This window comes from Hylobates moloch, unplaced genomic scaffold (genome assembly GCF_009828535.3).
Source record: "Hylobates moloch isolate HMO894 unplaced genomic scaffold, HMol_V3 SCAFFOLD_12, whole genome shotgun sequence".
Taxonomy (NCBI): domain Eukaryota; kingdom Metazoa; phylum Chordata; class Mammalia; order Primates; family Hylobatidae; genus Hylobates; species Hylobates moloch.
Genome location: NW_026652287.1, coordinates 15,410,271 through 15,431,216, shown reverse-complemented (window position 1 = coordinate 15,431,216; position 20,946 = coordinate 15,410,271). Strand labels below are relative to the sequence as shown.

Genomic DNA, 20,946 nt, shown 5'->3' with positions numbered 1-20,946 from the left:
ACCCAGGCTGAAGTGCAGTGGCACAATCATGTCTCACTGCAGCCTCAACTTCCCAGGCTCAAGTGATCCTCCCACTTTTGCTTCCTGAGTAGCTGGGACTACAGGTGACTGCTGCCATACCTGGCTAATTCTTTTTTTTTTTTTTTTTTTTTGTAGAGATGAGGTTTCACCATGTTGCCCAGGCTGGTCTCAGACTCCTGGGCTCAAGCAATCTGCCTGTCTCAGCCTCCCAAAGTACTGGGATTACAGGCTTAAGCCATCACTCCCAGGCTTGTTTGGCTCATATGTTCTGATGATCTTTCACGGGAAAAGCATGCCTCAGGGAGTTTCTTCTTCAGCCTGGCACCTGAAACAGGGAGACATGTGGAGCTGACTTGAACTTGACCTGAAGCCTAAAGAGGAGCCTCTTAGGTAAACCCAAACTAGAATCGCAGACCCACGAGCACGAGGATAAATGTTAGCTGTTGTAAGCTATGGAGTTTGGGGGAGGCTTGTTACACAGCATTACCGTGGTGATAGCTGGCTGATACACTGGCCAATGTCATAATTAGAGCTTCTTTCTGTACAACAGACAACAATAGAATTCAGACCTGTCTTGGCGGTAGTGCAATGCAGTAATTCTCAAATTTTTTATTGGCATAAATAATTCAGACGTTGGTTTCTCACTAAACATTGCACTAAACACAAGAAACAACAGGCTTGCCGGCTCAGAGGCACACAAACTGTCCAACAGCCCAAGTTAGAAATACTTTTTTTAGAAGTGTAGAAAACTTTATAAATGATTCTGTACAAATATACACAGTGGACCCTCCATCCATCTGGCCTTTCTTTCCTGGATGGCAACTGAATAGAGTGTTCTTTCTCAGCAACAAGACCTTGGCAACAAGTGAGAAAGAGAGAGACAGAGACGGAGACAGATAGAGATAGAAACGGAAAGGAAAAGAAAGAAGTGGCCACAAAAAAGAAAACATGAAACCACCTTCTTACATCAACTCATTCTGCAACAGTCAACACAAACAAACATGGAGAAAAGAATATGGACCATTGGTCCGCGTTGGTCTGTACAAGAATTAGTCTTTATATATATAATATATATGTATAATATTTATAGGTCTATATACTTTGTGTATAGAAAAAGATAACAGCATAATTTACATATAGAGAAAGCCTTTTTACAATTGAGGAATTTTCCTAAGGTCAGTAACTTCAAGAGTAATCAATCAAATGAATCATGCGTTAAGTCTGTGGAGTGGATCCTGGTACAAGATCAAGTCTCAGAGAGAGCGAGAAATGAGAGGCTTGGGGTGGAAACGTTGACCACCTAAGTCTGGGATCTTCTCTGCCTGGTCCAGGTATGGTCAAGGGCATAGACGTGATGTGACTTGCCTTATCTGCCCCAGTGAACTTCTGCTTTGGGATCTGGAGGAAGAATGTTCTGTTTCTATGAGGACTTTGGTGGGGTGGGGGCTGGTCTTGCCAGAGACTCTCTCACATCCTAAGAGACGTCTGCCTTGTAGACAGGGGTAGGGGGTGTCCTTATGAGACTTGGGCATCCCTCCCCGTGTTCACCAGGACACAAGTATCTAAATAAATGGATGACACCCACCACCTCTCTATTCTAGTCCCTTATTTTTTCAGGAATGTCCCCCTAGAGGTGGGATTCTGGGAGAAGTTCATTTGCGTGATTGAGAAGAAAAGCCACATTGATGAAGCACCTACTGTGTGCCAGGTATTGCGTAACGTTATTGACATTCATTATTTCATTCACTCCCTCCAATAAACTCAAAGGTTAGTGATAATATTAAGTGCTCGTGGGCTGCACAAAGCTAAGAAAATTCAAGGAATACTCTGGAGGGGCTGCTGATGCTGAGAAAATGTTGATGAAGTCATTATCCACAATAGACAGTGGCTCAAGAAATGCAAATTGAGTCAAGTTGAAGCAGATAAACAAGCCTCGCTAATTTGCAGTAGCCACATACACCCTGGGAGTCTGGCGGTCAGCAAAGATGCTTTGTTTTCTGTCTTTCAAACCCTGACATATATTTATAGGGACAGCAAACACACCATTCCATCAACAGGACTGATACATTCTTTTCCACACTTCAGGCTGTATTGCAGACTTGGCCTGTGGCCCACTATATGGCTCCTAGGTCTTCTTCAGTCATTTCTGTAACAAACCAGCATTTTGCCCTTCATACCCGTAATGTTTAGTTAGGGTCTTTCCATAAATACATTTCCACATTCACGATTGTCCTTGACCTCAACACTTCAGGGGCCTATTCATAGAGTGATATGAACTGTCCAAGAAAGAGCACATGGTAAGACTGCTGAAGGAGGTTTTTTGGTATGGCAAGACAGAACTGGGGGCCCCAGAGACATCAGAGACACAGGTCGCAAGAGTTGATAGAGGGAAAGTGAAGCGAAAGAGGAACAGGAATGAAAATGCATTAAAAAGAAGGGCTCATGGCCAACCCATCTATAGCCAAGATGCCCATGGACTTCAGAACCCAGTGCAGGGCACTAAGAAATAGAGACATATCCTTCACTGTGTGGAGGCAAAGACAGAGACACAGACAGAGACACAGACAGAGAGAGAGGTCTGTAGAGCCAGAGAGGGATGCAGAGCAGGCCTGAAGTGGCCTGAGTACTGGTCTGACTCCAGCAAGCACAAAACTCTCCTCAGACATCTTCCCCCACAGGACACCAAGGCTAACAGTAGGAACCAGAGCATGCTGGGGAAAGAAGTCAAGGTCTCCACGTCTGAGCCTGGGCACCCTCTGTTTGGAGATGGAGCCTCCAGGGTCCCAAAATCAGGCTTTGGGGAAAGCAGGGAAAGGCAGGCAAGTGCCAGGGGGCAGGATTTTAGCCACTTGCAGTTACCCTCAATAAATCATGATCTTGCCTCTGAGTCCACACATAGGCTGTTCCTTCTGTCAGACACACCATTCCCTACCATTCTACTCAAATTTCAAGACACGGTTCAGAAGTCTCCTCCTCTGAGAACCCTTCCCAGAGGGTCTTTTTCTGGGTTGGGAGCTCCTCTGGGGTGTCGGGACCCTACTGGAACTCCTCCCTCTCTTCACTGGACTCCTAGTACCCTGAAGGCAGCACCCACTTTTCTCCATTTTTTCCAGAACCACAGGAGGCACTTAACAAATATTTACTAAACGACTATATAAAATGAAGATTTGGGGAATGAAGGGACAAGGTTGCTCCATGCTGGGCTCTGCTGAGGGTGTAGTGAATGGGGCTGGGGACATGAGCCTTTGAAATACAGGGAAGATTTTCTTAGAATCCTTTGGCTGCTCAACTGGAGGCATTTGAAATACACCAATGTACCCAAAAATAGGGCTATGAGGAAACTAGAGGACCATGGCCCAGAAGCAATGCCTTGTGGAATATGGGACAGCTATGGGAGCTCATGGAGAACAGACTCCAAATTGGATGCCATCTTGGAAGTGGAGTCAGAGAAGCTCGGGTGACACCATGCCTGACATGCCACCATATGGGCTTCTTGCCTCTGTGCTCCAAGCCTTGGGGCTTTATGAGGATTGAATCCAGACAGCAAAGTCAGGGTGTGTTTTGATGGGGTGGGGAGTATAATCTATGATATTCCTTGATAGGTAGCGACCACAGGGGTCCTCAGGAGGAGATAGACTTCTGAAAAGAAGGACGAAGGGGCCAGGCAAAGATTTATACATCTCGCAGTTGTGCAGAATCCTGACCAAGGGCAGCCCCTCCCTTAATGCTCCAGTCGAGCCAGACTGTCCAGATAGCTTTGAAGGGGCAGGGTGTGCAGTGCTCCCTAGAAGGCTGGCTAGGAGGGAAAGGGGGCCGGGGCAGGCAGCCTCGGTATGGCAGGGCAAGTACCTTAGAGTACCTTGATGCCCATGCTGTAGCTACATAGCAGTTACTTGAACTTACACAAGTTCATATGTACCCATTTAAAAATTATTATTTGTAACACATATAGAAAAATAAGCAGAGGAAAATGGCTAGAATCTTACAGGACCAATACATTACATTAATTGCCCAGGACGCACTTAAGCTTCCAATGCCTCAACCTGGGCAGGGCTGTGTTGGGGAGAGGTTGACCCCATCCGGGGCAGAGCCCCAGCCAACTCAATTGTCTTCTTGGAAGGTGTCCCAGTTCCCAAAGCAATTTTCCAAGATCTGGTCTTTTGTGCCCGACTCTTCCTCTCTGTTACCCTTCCCAATCCTGGGACTGCTGGAAGCCCCAGGGATTTGATTCTAGGGATAAAACAGCAGGACCTACAGAGGCCATCCTCACCCACTGCCTGTCTCCATGCCCAAATCAGTCACACAGGACTGGACGGAACTGCCACATCTTGTCCAGACTGTCTATGTTGTTGCTTCATTGCTACCAGAGACAGCCATTCTAACCTGGCCTGACTCTCTTCTTCACAGTGAACTGGGAATTGCAAGGAAGGTAGAAAAGGCCCTTCACTATCTGGGAGACTTACCTTCTTGGGAAATACAGAAGGGCTTTCCCTGAGTAGCCTCAGAAAGCAACACCAAGATTGCTGGATGCAAGTCTCAAGATTTCAGCTCAGCAAGAGGATCTGCTTCTTAGAAGGGCTGTGGAAGGATGGAGAGAATGACTGGAGATTTCAGCCCCTGTCCATGCAGACGGTGAAAGGCAAGTCCACATTCTCCTTACCTAGACAGGCTTCAAACCACTGGTGACGCTAACTAGTGCTTTAAAAACCTATTTCCTTGCCATGTTCACTCAAGGAGTCCCCTCCTTGTGTTTTCCTGCTCCCCTCTGATTTCCTTTCTCCCATGGAAGGTTGCAGATGGCAGGATGCTGGATTTCAATCCTAATTGTGTGGCCTGGAGACAACTCAGGGGACATCTGGCAATGTCTGGAGATGGTTTTGGATGTCACACTTTGGATGTTAACTGGAGGCTTTTGAAATCCACCAATGTACCCCAAAAAAAGGGCTATGCTGGAACTAGAGGACCGCGGCCCAGAAGCAATGCCTTGTGGAACATGGGACAGCTATGGGAGCTCATGGAGAACAGAGACTCCAAATTGGATGCCATATCAGAAGTGGGGGTCAGAGACGCTCAGGTGACACCATGCCTGACATGCCACCATATGGGCTTCCAGCCTCTGTGCTCCAAGGCTTGGGGCTTTATGAGGATTGATTCCAGACAGCAAAGTCAGGGTGTGTCTGGGGATGTTTTCGGATGTCACCAGTACCAGGTGCTACTGGTATCTTGTGGGGAGAGTTGAGGAAGCTGCTTAACATCTCCAATGCCCAGGACAGTCGCCACCTCAAAGAATTATCTGGCCCCAAATAGCTCAACAGTACTGAGGTTGAGAAACCCTGGCTTAGAATGATCATCTCTTTCTCCTTCTCTTCCTTTAGATCTTGACTTAAATGTCACCTCCTCAGAAAGACCTTTGCCAGCAGCTGTCCCACAGTAGTGCCCTCTCCCATGTTTCTGGTCCCCGTGAGTTTTCTTTCCATAGATCTACATGAGTTGCAAATTTATATATTTGCTGTTGGCTTGGTTCTTGTCTCTCTTCCCCATTGGGCTTTAGGCTTCAGAACAGATGAGACATTGTATCACTCATCAATGAATGCCCAGGGTCTAACACATAGTAGATGCTCAACAAATCACCCATTGAATGAAGGGTTGGTGAAGAAATCTCTGTCAGAGAGGACAGAGGTTCACTGAATTCCAAACAAACCCAGAATGCCAGCATCTGTGTGAGGACACAAAGAACTCCCTTCTACCCTGATCATCCCGTCGCCCACCATTCAGAAAAGGCCTCTCTGGTTATTGATGGCCTGTATTTATTTCCTCCTGATATCCTGGTACCAGCCTTTCCAAAATTCTCACTGTAGTGCTGGAGGTCAGGGTATTTTTAAACTGGAAGAACTAGCCAAGCTGGTATTTTTTTTTAAGTGGTGGGAAAGAAAAACTAAGATTTGTTTTTAGTCATTAGACTTTCAAATCTAAGAAGGCGCGATGCAAATAGCGTGTTGGCATAAACAATTGCTGCCTGCTCAATGAAGGGAGGGAGCCGTTCTTCTGAGCTAATTTAAGCTAAATACATGGCAGCTGTTTTTCATCTCTACAATTGTGCAACTTTCTCCTCAGTTTACAATACAGGGGAGATATTATCGGGCAGAAGGTAGATGGGGGATAAGTGAAGAGGAGAAGGAAAGGAAGAGGCAGTGGACAAGAAGGTACTCTCAGCCACTGAGCTGGTGATTAGAGGTATTTCAAGAGCTCAGGAGTAGAGCTGGTGGTCCGCTAGGACCTCACGATCTTATCTGGGTGGAAACTTGATTTTGAACCTTCCATTCAGGGAAGAAACCGAAGAGCAATTGGAGTCAGGCTCCTTTTCCTGCCCTTTATATGCAGCACCTCCTGACTTTCCAGAAGCCCAGACTGAACTGCAGAAATTTTACAAACCTCCTCAAGAAAGAAAAGCCCTTGCAGCTCTCCTGCACACCACCATGCACACTGTTATTCCTTAAGGCCCCCATATGCCATGACTTCCAGCCCAGCTGTTACTAGACTGGGGGTAGCATTCAGGCCCTGTGGTGAAGCCATCCCAGAAGATAAATGATTTTTCTCCAAGCAGGCAGATTACCGAGTAGGATCATACACAGAGTCTTAGAGACAGAATCTTTCTTTCTGCATTTTCCAAGTTCCCTAACTGAGAAGAAACATCTGCAGGGCGCTGATAGACTGTCCACCAACTACAGCCCAAATGGCTTGGCTTCTGGAAGTTTCTGAGGCCTGAGTTCTAAACCTACCTCTGCCTCTTAGAAGGGACCTGACTTAGGGGAGTTTATTATAGCTTCCCTCTCTGGGCCTCAGATCCTGCTTCTGCGAAAGGAGGAGAAGTATTACTCATATCCATCTTAAGTAGTAACTCGAATGCCCTGAAGCTACATCTGTGATCAGTGGGAAGGCATGCTGTGATGGATTAGCTATGTCTGCCAAGAGTACAGGAGAGGACGCTGGTGGTAGATCCATTACATATTTGTACTTCTTGGACCAGATCTTTATCCTTCTAGATCTTATAGATAGAGGTCCTTCTAGATCTTATAGATAGAGGTCCTTCTACATCGTCAACCCAATGACTTGCTTGAAGATGAAAACTCAGGTGAAAACTTAACTAACCCTTCTGAGGGTGTTACATCTTATATACTTTTCACATTGGCCTCCAAGCCATGGTATGTTGGAGAAGCCACCAACACACAGCAAATTTGACCCCTCCATTGGAAGACACCATCAGCCAGATGTGGTGTTCTTGTTCATGGAAGCACTGTCCACATGCATGGAATCGGGGTCTAAGCTACCTTTCTCATCTCCTAGCAGGGTCTACGAATGCTAGTGGTCAGCTCTTTTCTGTGGGCCAGTGCATTGACATTGCCTCCTTCAGTACTATGTAAGGTATCAAGTCTCATTCGCAGAGGTTGACCTTGTTGGAGATTCAGAAACAAGCCTGGGAAAGCTTGGGAAGAACAGCCTCCTATCAGCCATTTAGAGATTCAACCACACAACAGTGTTTTAAAAGTTCTGATAAGTCCTGCAATCAAGAAATTAGTTTCATTTTACCTAAGCATTTCCAATGCATACTTGTCCCAGGACCCTTTCAATAATGCAAATCCAGCTAGTTTTCCATGGAATGAAAGGTCTATGGGACTTGCTTGGGAAACAAGGGCTTATTTAGATCAGGCACATTCTAGACAGAGTCCGTCTCCTCCAGCTCAGTCCTCAGTGGAAGGAGGGCAGCCATTCTCAACCCCATGAGATGAATCCTTCATATTCTTGGTGTTAGGAAATGGGAGCTGCATGATCCCAGTGAGTGGGAAGCAAGGGCCCTTTCCCACCCCGAGAAGGAAGAGCACTCACTGATGTACGCCTCTCAGGAACACAGGACCACAGTTCAACATCCAGCAGGAGAGAGGGAGGGGATAGGAAGCCTGGAGCAGGGACGCTGGAGGGACCCAGGAGGGGCTCTGCCAACCCAGATGTACATTTCCTGGAAATCCGGGCTGCTGCTGGCAGCCTGTCAGTTTGAGAACATAAGTGCAAGCTTCCGTGCAAACTCCCAGGAGGGTCCCTGCCGGCCCCTGCACCCTCCCTTCCACAACTTCCTGCTTTTCCTCTCTCTCTCCTGGTTCCAAGTTGCCATTAAGTCTCAGAGGCTGGGACTGTAACATCCCCATGAGCAGCTGGGCATGAACCCCTCGACCCGGGGGTGGGTTCCCAGGAATGGATGAGCCCAATGACTTATTTTTAAAATGCTGGGTCTGCAATTTGGAGGCTGGTTTCTGTCCCTGTACCACAGTTGCCCCATTGAAATGAGAATAAGACTGCCTATCTCCCCAAACTATCATAGGAATTCCAACCTGGCATGTAGTAAGTGCTCTGTGAACGGAGGCTGTTCAGGGTAGATTGTTACTCTGACCCCTAGACATCCTGGGCCACCTGACCCAATGGGTCGCTTCATAAGTCACAGATATTAAACCTGGCAAACTGGCTGGGCACAATGGCTTAGCCCTGTAATCCCGGTGCTTTGGGAGGCTGAAGCAGGGAGATTTCTTGAGACCAGGAGTTCAAGACCAGCGTGGGCAACGTAGCAAGACCCTGTCTCTACAACAAGTAAAAAATTAGCCAGGCATGATGGTGTGCACCTGTAGTACCAGCTACTGGAGAGGCTAAGCTGGGAGGATTGCTTGTGGCCAGGAGTTTGAAGCTGCAGTGAGCTATGATCATGCTGTACTCCAGCCTGGGTGACAGAGCAAGACTCTAACTCTAAACCACAACAAACCTAACAAACTCATTGGGGTTGATATGGCGCCCACAACATGGTCTGGCAAAGGGGAATCCCGATACCACCCAGCCCTGCCAATGGTGCCCTTCTAACTCCCTGTGCCAGGGTCTTACTCTTACCCAGCAACCCTCTCTGTCTGCATTCTGTAAACATTTCTTGAGCACTTACTGTGTGCCAGGCACTGCTAAGACAAGTCCAGGAGGCCACTGGGACCGCAGATTTTCCACCAACTTCCTGCCCCACTACTGGTTTCAAAATTAAACTGGTAACAGAATGGGTATGGATTGCAGGGCCTCGAGAAGGGAGTCTGGGCTTTGGGTTAATATCATAGTCAGGCACTGACCAGAGGGGACAGAGGTTCACTGTGGCTTCACATTCCAGGACCCAGACTGACATTTGCTGCCTGTCACTCCCCTTGGAGTTCAAAGTGATTCCCTTGCAGGTGTGTGCAGGTGAGGGGGAGGTGGATGGGAGGAGGCGAGGCTGGGAGCCAGGGAGAGTGGCCACGTCAGTCTGCCTGGGAACTTCCCCACATCACAGGCAAAGCCAAAAAAGGAAACAGCAAAATGTAGCTCATCAAAATCCACTCCTTTGTCAATGAACAAGAGTATAGATAAAATCAGATGCTGTGTCACCAACCGCTTTGGATAGGGTCATGAGGCACATTCAGGGGTAAAGTGACAATCCTGCTACAAGCAAGCCACTTACACACAGGCTGTTCCCATACAGCCACAGAACTGAGATCCAGAGCTGTTGGAATTCAGTGATGGGACGTGTTGATTGGGGCAAGCTTGGTAAGCATGACAGCAACAGCCTGACCTTGTAGACCAGGAATTCTGGGGAATCTATCTTCCAGGGGACCTGGGTTCTACAGTGGAGGACCAGTCAAGGCACAGGAGAAAACGTCTTAGAGGGTGTTATGAGTTGTGGTCTCCCCAGATCCTTTCCCCAGCAAAAAAAAAAAAAAAAAAAGACATGTTGAAGTCCTCACTCCTAGTACCTCAGAATGTGACTTCATTTGGAGAGAGGTCTTTGCAGATATAATTAGTTAAGATGAGGTCATACGCAAGTAGGGTGGGCCCCTAATCCAATGTGACTCGTGTCCTTATAAGATGGCCATATGAAGATAGGGACACACAGAGAGATGATGAGGGCAGGGATTGGACTGACACGGCTGCAAGCCAAGGAACGCCAGTGATGACCAGGAAAGCACCAGGAGTTCAGAAGCCGCCAGGAAGGATTCCCTTACAGATTTCAGGGGGAGCACGGCCCTGCTAACACTTTGATTTTGGACTTCTGGCATCCAGATAGGTGAGAGATGATATATCTGTTGTTGCAGGCCCCAGTGGGTGGTGGTTTGCTGCAGCAGTCCTGGGAGCCTCACGGAGGTGAGGGGGGCTTGGGGATATGGTGGCACAGCGGAACAAGACCAGCCTGCAGGGGATGGGATGGGTGAAGTGAAGGTGGGCACAGGATGAGGATAGGGAGGGCATATTTTGGGACTCAAGACTGAGAACCAGTGTGGGGAAAGAAAGCCAGCGATGGGAATAAAATCACAGAGCGTTGGAACCCTAATCTAATAAGATTGTTGTCCTTATCGGAAGAGGAGATACTGGGGATGTGCAGTCACAGAGGAAAGGCCACGTGAGGTCACGATCAGAGGGCAGCTGTCTGCAAGCCAAAGAAAGAGGCCTCACCAGAAACCAACCCTGCTGACACCTTGATCTTGGGCCTTCCAGCCTCAAGAATTGTGAGGAATAAATTGGTGTTGTTTAAGCCACTCAGTGTGTGATATTTTATTATGGCCACCATTACTTAGCAAATGAAGAGTTTTAAAGTCCAGGGAGTTGATCCAGCCTTCAGGGCCTGAATTGCCTCCATATCACACAGGCCAAGCAGTCAACACCTGCTCCACCCTATCCAAGGACAGGGAGTTCTCTACTTCCTGAGGCAGCCCACTGCATCTTGGGGCAAGCTGGCCTTCTTCCGCTGAAACAAGTTCTCTCCCCCTCCAACTTCCTGTTCCTTGCCTGACAGCCATATATCCAATCCTCTTTATCAAAGGCTAGCAAAGTTACGAAAGGGCCAGATTGTAAATGTTTTTGACTGTGTGGGACACATCATCTCTGTTGCAAATAGCCGGCTCTGTCACAGTTGCATAGAAGCGGCCATGGTTGTGTAAATGGAGAGGTGACTGTGCTGCGATAACATTTTGTTTATTGACATGAAATTTGGATGTTACAGAATTTTCATGTCATGAAATATTATTCTTTTGATTGTTCCTCAATTAAAACATGTAAAAACCATTTGGCAGGCTGGATATGGCCTATGGGGCATAGCCTGCCAGCCCTGGGTTTAGATTTCTCAAGATAATTATTGGCCTGAGCTCTGTGTCTACTACTTCCTCTGTTTGCCTTTGATGATCAGCTGTAGGTGGGGATGGGAATGGTGGAAGGTGAGATAAGGCTGGTTTTGTGTGTTTGTGGGGAGGGGCATGTTGTGTGTATATGGCATGGGAGGTGAGAAAAAGGGAAGAACTAGGTTCCCTGGATACAAAAGTCTAGTGATCAATATCAGTCAAGGGCTTCTATTGACTGACAATCCAAGGTAGCTGTGGAGACAAGTGGATGGGGTGAGGACGGGGGGTCCATGGCAAGATGAAAATTTTCTCTTTGATCAGTAAAAGGAATACCAGGACAAAATGGATCTAAGTAATGACTTTGGGTTTCCAGCTTGGCTCTGGGGAGGGGGACACACGGGGCATGTCCTCCCACAGGAGGCCAAGAAGGAAGCTCCTTGGTTTTATGAACAATCTGTATCCTGGAAGAGTTGGGTGAAATTTATGTGCAAATCCACATGCCCTTTAAAGAAAGCTGAGATGTTTCTCTCTGCAAAGCCAAGGCTTCCTGGTGAATCTTCACCCTGTGGACTAGTCCCCTTGGGAAGCCCATGTATATGAGGGTTTGCTAAAAGCAAGACAGACTGGAACAACTCGCTGTTGAGTCAGTGACTTATGTGTACAGGGCACCTGTGTGCAGCTGTGATGGGACAAGGGCAAACACACAAATCTTGGTCGTGTGGATTGTATAGAACGAGTTGCAGGTGAGGCTGGTAATTATGACGTAAAAATATACAGCCTCTTTCCTTTTTTTTTTTTTCCTCCCTGTGTAAGATGAATATAACCTCCTCCCAAAACTTCATCAGTGAATAAAGATGGAAGCCAGCGGGGAAAGCAGCGGTTCGGTTCTTCCTGGATTTAAATGTGTGCAAATTAAAGCTGGTTTCTCAACAAGTCAGGGCAGTGTAGAGGGGACAGGGTAGGGGTGTCAGGAAGGGACTGAAGGCCAGGAGCCTGGCCTGGCTGCAGCAGAGACCAATGCAGGTGGGGACAGAGTAGTGAAGTGGGGAAAGATCGAGAAGTCAAGAGCAAGTGACACAGATTCAGGGATGGACCCAAGGTAGCCTGTTCCACAAAGGGCTGGGTTTTCCCCCTGGATCACTCAGGCCTTGTCCTTAATCCCAAACTGGTGCTCATGAATGAATGGAAAAATCAGCTGTTGGAGACCATGCTAGGCCTTGCAAAGGCCGTGGCTGGACATTTTAGCTAATTCTGGAAATGGGAGAGGCAAGAGTGAGAAGGTGCCAGTTCTTGTGGACATTTCAGCTGCAGGGTAGTAGACCCTGGCTGCCTCTTCCCTTCCTCATATCCTGTCTCTTGGCACAAGGGAACATGACAAGGACTGGAGCCCGTGGACCCAAGAAGTCCTGGTGTGATGGAAGAGAAGTGAGTGGTTGGGTTTCAGGCACTCAGTAGGCTGCTGGGCAGAGCCAAGACAGGTGCAAGTCCAGGCCCAGGGCTGGGACACAGAGTGTTGTGTTGGGATGGGGAGGTGTCCATTGACAAGAGCCATCCCCAGCAACCCCGGAGTGGCTGGGGCTCAAGCAAACACGTATAAAATGCCTCCAAGACACACACACGTCGTCAAGCCAAGAGCCATAGATGTCCCCAGAAGAGCAGTGTCCACTCAGGAGCAGCCCAAGCTGGGGTCTTTAGTCCTCTAGTCCCAGTAAGCTGGGAGAGTTGGAAAGGCAATTCAGGAGGGCCCTTTGGGAAACACAGGGGTTTCCTGTAGCCAGGCTCCTGGGAAGCATGACTGGTCTCACCTTTCTTCCCGGTTTGGAAGCAGGTTTGGCCCCCAGAGCATGAACCAGTCTGGGAGCCACGCAAGGTGGGGAAGAGATCCCCATAGGTCTATTTGGATTTTGAAAGTAAGATCAGGTAGGGTTTTTGAAGTTCCAGTTCCTCTCTCTGGCTCTCTAGGAGGGAGATGCCTGGATAGATAGTAGCTACAAGAAAACTAAGGCCCAGGTAGTACCCAGGAAATACAGAGGGGCTGTGGCTGCCCTGGGCTTCCTGTTCACTGCCCAGATACTCCTGTTATTGCTCTGCTTGGGGACACATTTCTCTTTTGTGCCAGGTCACATCCAGGGGGTCAGGGCTTTGAAAACATGGGCAAATGACCCAGAGGCTCTCCTCTCCCATCTGCATGTCCAGCCTGCTCTCGGCATCCTTCCTACAGAACACCAGGGGCTTCCCCAACATGGTCAGGAAGAGTCGCCGGCCCAGGGTGGGATCAAGAAGAGGGAGGGAAGGTGGGGCACTGAGGGAACACACACAGGTGAGGGACACAGGCTTCCGACGGGGAAGCCACTTGAGGACCCCGCACCAGGCTAGAGCCAAGAACGCAGAACTGTAACAAACATCCTCCCTTTGTGCTCCCCCAACAGGACTCCTTAAGGGCTACAGGCAGGGATATCTTTCGCAAACGTGTTATCATAGGTACAACCACATAACCCAACATAAACGTATCCCAAGGACCCGCATCCACCTTGGTGGGGGAATAAGCTTCACTGGTGTGAGTAGCAGAGAAGAAGGAAGAAAAGGAATGTCCTAGAACTCCCTGCCCAGAGCCCTGATTTTCTCAGGGACCAGACTTCAGAGGGTGCCCTGAATGACGGTGAGCTCTAAGCAGCCCCTCAGATGTCATCTTGGCTTTCCAAATGGCAAGGAGGTGGGGGCAGTGAGGCAAAAAGGGATGCTACTCTCAGAGAACAGGAAAAAACAGCAGAAATGGGGGAATAGGTCCCCCAGAGAGACCCAGAACTCAAAAGACATTCTAACCTTCCTACTGTACTTCAGAGCTCTATGCAAAGGTGCCACACGCCATGACAGGCTTGGGTTGGGGTGTCTGAAAACAGGTATTTCCAAAGGAATGAGCTTAGCCACTCTCGACCTTCCCTACTCGACCTTGGCTCAGTAGCCTTGACTAAGCTGCCACTCGGCTCTGTACCCTTCTCTTAGCTTCCCAGATGGCACAGCTGGAACCCACCACACACAGACAGAACTGAGGGGTGCCCCATCATTGGGACAGTCTGGCTCTTGCTTGTCAAGGTGAAACAAGAGTGAACAACGTCAAACACAGACACAGACACACACACACACACACATAGCCCCGTCTGTGAGCCTGCCCACGTGGGGTCTCCTGTCCTAGTCCCATAGCCCAAAGGCACCACGTGCAGCCTGCAGTGCTCTCATTTGTGCTGTCCCCTGGGCTGCACTGATCAATAATGCATCACCCTGGCTGGTCCGGTTCAGTCCTAGCTCGGGGGTCCCCAACACTTCCCGAGGAAAAGGGCTCAGGTCTGAGGTGCAGGGAGGCCGCCGAGCAGTTGTCCAGTGCTCCCAGGTCGGTCGGGGTGGGTGCCCTCTGATGCTGAGTCTCTGGCCTCCTGAGCTGGCAGAGGACAGAATAGGGAGGGAGAGGTGACGGGAGCCCAGGCAGCTGGGTGCCGTCCCGAAGTCCAAAGGTCACAGCCTGGAGTGGGGAGAGAAAGGAGAGAGTGGCGAGAGGTCACAAGGCTATGATGATATCATCCGTTGTGAATGAGCACCCTCTCAGAGGCCCAGGTGGCTTGAGATGAACTGTTCCTGTCTTCTGCAAGAAGACGTGGAAGAGATTTCTGCTAACTGAGTTCTTCCTATATGCTGGGCTCTGCGCCAAGTGCCACACACACCTGATCCCATTTAAGCCTGAGATGAGCCTGCAATATAGGCTACGAATATTTTCAAAGATGAAAATAATCAGAGACGAACTTCTATGATGGAATCATACAATTTCACAGATGAAAACACTGAGGCTCAGAGAGGTTAAGTGTTTTGCCCAAGGGCACACTGCCAGGAAGCAGCAGGGTCAGGATTTGAACCCAGAACTTTTCCCACTTAGGCATGGACTAGGAATGGTCATCTAGTGTGTGGGGCTGGGATAAAGCTCTGTAACAGCTAGAGAGGCAGGAAGAGGGGGTGGGAATGGGATCCACACTGCAGCCTCCTGCTATGAGCAGACTTTGATGTCCACTGCAGCAAAAGGAACTCATTTATTTTGTTGACTGCTGTATTCTCACTCTTAGAACAGTGTCTAGCACATAAAAGATGTTCAGTACACATGGGCCGAATAAAAAAAAAAATGAATGAATGGAAGAGGGAATGAATGGAAAATTCCACTGAACCCAGCATCCCATTCTGCTAGACCACAGGGTTTCTGGTCCTGTGTTTTTTTTTTTTTCCAGCCCAACTCCACAATAAAATATAGAAAAAGAAGCCTCCTGCCTTTGCCTCCAACCAGTAAGCTTTAAGTGCCTCTCTTCAGTTGAACTGCTGGGTCCTGCCTGGAGCTCCAACACTAATTCTCGAACTTGCCAGCACTCCTTTAGCTGGGCAGAGTTTTTGCTTGTTAAAGCTTCCTTCTGTCTGTTTTCATATCCAGTCCATTGTACATCCTGCCAGGCTGCCACAATAGGGCTCGGTCTCCCTCTTGGCAGATGACAGCAGCTGAGCTACAGTGTGTACCTGCTATGTGAGAGGCACCTGCTAACCAGGTGCTCTACACGTGGCCACATGGGACTTGCACAGCATTTCTGCTAGAGCAGTTTCACTGCCCTCACCTTTCAGAGCATGCAACTGTAGCTCAGAGAGGCCAAGTGATGTGCCCAAGACCACATAGCTATTACGCAGTGGAGTGGGAATTCCAATCTATGTCTGTCTGTAAAGTTTATGCTCCTTCCAATGGTCTGGGGAAAGGAGAAGCCCCTGGGGAAAGAAGAGATTCCATCCTTCAGGTTCAGCAAGCTCAAATGGCAGGGGAAGGGAGTCAAAAAGAGCCTCCTAATGTCCACAGCCCCCGGGGACATCTGCTCTTCAGGACGCTGCCTTGGGGAACTCCATGGGAAGACTCTGACAGTGGCTGTGGTACACCATGCACACAGGTGGGAGTATCTGCATCTGTGGGTACTGCTTGTCTTTAGTGGGTAAGCCATGGCAGTGCAAGTGTGTATATACAGGTCTTCATGTAGCATGTAATGTGATTGTGTACCTGTGTGTGTATGTCTGAGTCTGCCTATGTATGCAGGCTTCCGTGTAGGGGTGTGTATTCATGGAATGTTTTTGTATATGGACATGTGTGAGTATAGATCTGAGTGCAGCTGTGTGTGAATGAATTTGTACAGAGGTACGTTTTTAAGTACTGCTCCTGTGGCTGCATGAGTGTGAGTACCTGAGAATGTCTGTGTGAGTGTGCCAACCATGAATACCTGGGAGCAACTGGCAGAGCCATGGGGGGGCCCTCAGTAGCCTCATCTGGGCCTGTCTCCCTTTTACCTTCTAGAGAGCTCAGTCATGGAAGCTGGGGCTGGCGAGGGAGGTCCCAGAAAGAGATTCCACACTCATTATCTCAGATAGAGCTACTGATCTCCAGCCAGAAACAAGGGGGAGGGGCATGGTCTGGAGCCTCTTATGAGGAAGCCAGAGATACTTCTGATAAGAAGCTCAGAGCCTTTCCTGCTCTGGCATTCATGCAATAGAGAATGCTGGAAGCTGTGATCTGCCATGAGAGGGGCAGGCTGCTGGCCCATAAGGAAGAGTTCCAGAAAGCTGGGCCTTGTGGAGGGGTACTCTGAATACCTGACATAAGGAGGGCTTGGCAGATTCAGGCATCACCTCACTGCATGATGCTCAGACTCATCGGGGCATCGATCTTCATCAGGAAGAGATAAGCAATGAGAAACCCAGGGTAGCTACAGGAACGAAGACCCATAGGACAGAATCCAGGACCCAAACCCCAAAACAGATTCCACTGAACGGAAACCTAGGAGGGAAGGGTGGTTGCCGAAGCGTGGGCACATGGATAGGAGCTTGTTGGGAGAGGAGTAAAAAAGATGCAGAGGGGATCACAAAGGTGACAAAGGGCAGAGGACAAGGCAGTGGGGAGAGATGCTAAGGGAGAAAACCTACTCTGCAGACTTCCAGAAATGTCCAGGGTGAGACAGGCGGCGGTTTCGCTTTGGCAGTTTCTCCAGCATGTCCATGAGCTTGGTGAAGGTAGGTCTCTCTTCTTGTTCAAAGGCCCAGCAGAAGAGAAGAATGTCCTAAATGAAACCAATGTGTGGTGATTACACATAAATGGTGATTTCTTGATTACTCTTTGGCATCACATCTGGTCTGCCAATTTGTCCACTCATCTGACCCATTTCCATATTCCTCCATCATCCATCCATCCATCCATCCATCCATCCATCCATCCATCCATCCATCTATCCATCCATCTGGCACGTATCTACACATCTACCCATCCATATCAATTCACTCTTCCATCCTTCATCCATCCATCCACCCATATATGATCCATCCATCCATTCATCCACTCATCCGCCCATCATGCATGCATCTATATATCCACCCATCTATGTCAATTCACTCATTCATTCTTCATCCTTCATTATCCATCCATCCATCCATCCATCCATCCATTTACCATCCATCCATCCTTCTTCCCATGTACTTTCTGAGCCCAAAAAACAACCAGGTAAGCTCTATTCTAGAAGGTCTAGGATACACTGAGATCAACAATACTTCCCAAACAGTTTCTTGACATTTTTCTTAAGAGAAGGGACAAAAGGGAATCCTGGGGTCTCCATCCATATCTCAACACTATAGGAGCCCTTCAAAGTCAAAGGAGGAAAGTTACTTTTAGTAATCTCTTCATCACCTAGGTGCAGGTAATCTTTAGAAACATACCACATAATTACTCCTTCTCTGACTTATGTGTCTTCTGATCAAAAGAGAGGATTCCTCCTGCTGTGTTTTAGAGGAAGATTGTTAATATTAATATATACCCAGGCTTCTCTGTTTCTGTATGTCTTGTTCTGAGTTAGATAACGCCTTAAAATTATTATGTAGGTGCAAATAAAATTAGAACCATTAATATTTGTGATGTTTTAATTCATATCTTTTAAAAATACCAGAAAAAGAGGGATATATTGGTTCTACCTAACTCAGCAACCCATAGCTAGGAAAAACCTGACCACGTGTTACTGTGCCCCTGGTGGCAGGTACCTGAAATTGCAGGCACAGTGCAGCAGCCTTGCCTTTTAAGCTTCAAACTGCTACCGGACAAGGTTGCAATGCATATTTTTTTGGTCACCCTATGGGAAAGCATTTGTAACCTTAACACATAATAAAAAGAAGGCCCATGACTGTGTCTGTGTCTCCCCTCATCCCCCAAGTCTGGCCCTATCTTGGGACTTACCGAGATTTCTTTTCCCATGCCGATCTGGCTGAGGTTGGGTTTCATGCCTGTGCCCATTTGCCAGATTATTGCCTCTGCTGGTTGGGTCTTGAAAGGCCATTCCCTGGCGTGGAGTTCATACCAGATTGTGCTGTTGGCAGACGTTGTTAAAGGGGTGTTGGTGTGGTGTGTTACTTGCAACCTTGTACCTCCATTATTAGCACACACCCGCCCAGCCAGTCTCCCGGCACCCATTCTTCTCCCCAGTTTCTTCCTCATGGGGTTGGTATTTTGCCATGTGGGACACACCTAAAGCTTTCTTAATGTCTTAGAAGTCATGTTTATCCCAGGATATCTTCTAATGAATAGTTAAATATAATGTGGTTAGGATCTCTGTCCCTGATTCTACTTGCAATGATTCTAGGAAATCATTGCAAATAAATAATGAGGGATACAAAAATTTATTTACAAGGATATTCTCTAGAGCATTATATATAATATTGAAAAAAGTAAAAACAACACAATTGTCCAGTAAGAGGAATTGGTTATATGCATTATGGTAAATCCATAAAATAAAATGAAATGCTGTATTATTATTAAAATATTTCAAATAAATTTTGCTGACATAAAAAATGCTCAATATATAACCTTAGGCAAAAAAAAAGCAGGATATGAGACTGTACGTAAGGTTTGATATTGCTTTTTAAAAAACCATTATATATATATATGAACAAGAGAATAAAGTAAAGCATAGCAAAATGTTAACAATAACTAACTCTGGGTGACAGGTTAGGATTTTTTTTCTTTTATACTTGTTCTTTTTTTCCTAAGTATAAACCATCCTGCAGAATGGTAGAAAGAAAAAAAGAGGTTTGTGAGTGACTTGGGTTCAAGTCCTGATTTTATTTGCACTAGTAGTATAATAGGGTAGGTTTCCTGGTATGTCACTTCACTTCTCCAAATGCAGGTTTTCTTACCCGATAAATGAGAATAATGATAACATCGCAGTGGAAGGATGTTTATCTGGGACTCCGAATGCCAAAACAAATCCATGCTAGGATTATTCTAGAGGGATTTACCACATTATTTTCTGCTTCATAAATTGTGACATTGTAATTAATGGAGAAAGGATTGCTCTAGTGAGTAGCATGTGCCATGAATGGGGTGATGGGCCAGGTGGTGCCTAAATGATGCTGTGAAGCGTGAATAGCAGTGAGGACCACAGTAGATGAAACAGGATGCTAGGGTATCACTGAGCTGTACCATGGGGACAGATCTCAGCACTTTGAGCACAAGATTCCCCAACTTAGGAAATATCTGAAACAATCCTAGAAAGTGATCTTTCCTCCACTCTAAGATTTCATGTAAGTTTGCTTTAAAGAACACAAAGCACTCTGCTGTCCTCTTTACTAATCAGAGCACTGTGTCAAATCAACTATTGCTAGGGTTTTACTTCGTAGTTACATCTTCCTTCTACCTGACAACCTTATACCTCTGGGCTGGGGAAGGGGTGGTGATGCTCAGGTGTTGGGATGTCAAGTTAGATGATCAGAAAGCTCTCAAGAGAAGGTGCTAAAAGACTATAGTTATCATAATAAATAATTATGCTTATTGAGGTTTTACTCTGCACTAGGCACTATTCTAAGTTTTTTTGCGGAGGGAGGTCTATTCAGCATGTCTTTTTATTCTGATGCTTTGACTACTTGGGACTCTGCTGACCCTGGAGGGTCTGCCCCTTCCAGGAACAGCCAATTCCTGGAAATAGTAAAGCGCTCACCTGTGAGCACAGCTTTCACAGGCTAATCAGATAATCCAGAGCTCACACTCATACTGCCAACTACCTCCTTAATTGGGCTTTCAAGTTCCAGGCCAGTATTCCCCAGCCCCTATATGCCAGAGCCTGCTGAAATCATTCAAACAAGCCAATCCTAAGCCTTCTTACCCTGCCTCTCCTGCTCCTTCCCAGGAGCCACAATAAAGGCTCTTCCCAATGTTTTCCTCACATTTCCTCCGCCTCCAGACCGACCCTGGTGCTGCCCCCTGTGGACACTGCATGGTGTGGCACGCCCCCTCTGGGAACTGTGAGTAACAAACCATCTTTTCAAAGGCGACTGTTAGCCTCATGCTGCCTGAATAATAACAAAACCTACATTTTAAAACAGGAGGCATTATTATTAATAGTATCCCCCTTTCATAGATGAGGAAACTGATGCCCAGAAAGGTTGTGTGTCTTTCCCAAGATAACACAGCAAACAAGAAGGGCAGCCAGAAGCTGAACTTAGTCCATCTAACTCCAAGACGGTGCCACTGGCCAACATGCTATCCTAGGAAGCTTAGACTCCATCCTATTTAAGAGTCCTTTGTAATCAGGAAAGTGCATAATTTGGGAGGTGTGAGCTTGTGGTTGGTGAAGGAGGCATAAACAGACTCATCCACCACTCATGTGAAAGGGGGAAGGGTGTTTTGAGTTATTCCCTGTGCTGGGTACCTTACAAA

General features: G+C 47.5%; 1 protein-coding gene across 3 annotated transcripts in view; it reads right to left on the bottom strand.

Moving 5' to 3' along the window:
- Positions 1–886: 886 nt before the first annotated feature.
- The window catches only part of KSR2 (kinase suppressor of ras 2), a 526,910-nt gene continuing 506,850 nt past the window's right edge, over positions 887–20,946 (bottom strand). For 2 of the 3 annotated variants that reach the window (XM_058425819.1, XM_058425817.1), the window contains 3 exons: positions 18,472–18,601; positions 17,178–17,311; positions 887–14,706 (listed from right to left, as the gene is read on the bottom strand). In XM_058425819.1, coding sequence (XP_058281802.1) covers positions 14,700–14,706; positions 17,178–17,311; positions 18,472–18,601 — 271 coding nt within the window. In that variant the 3' untranslated portion in view covers positions 887–14,699. Of the gene's footprint in view, positions 14,707–17,173; positions 17,312–18,471; positions 18,602–20,946 lie in introns of those variants that run through there. The other variant, XM_058425818.1, reaches the window with a different exon arrangement.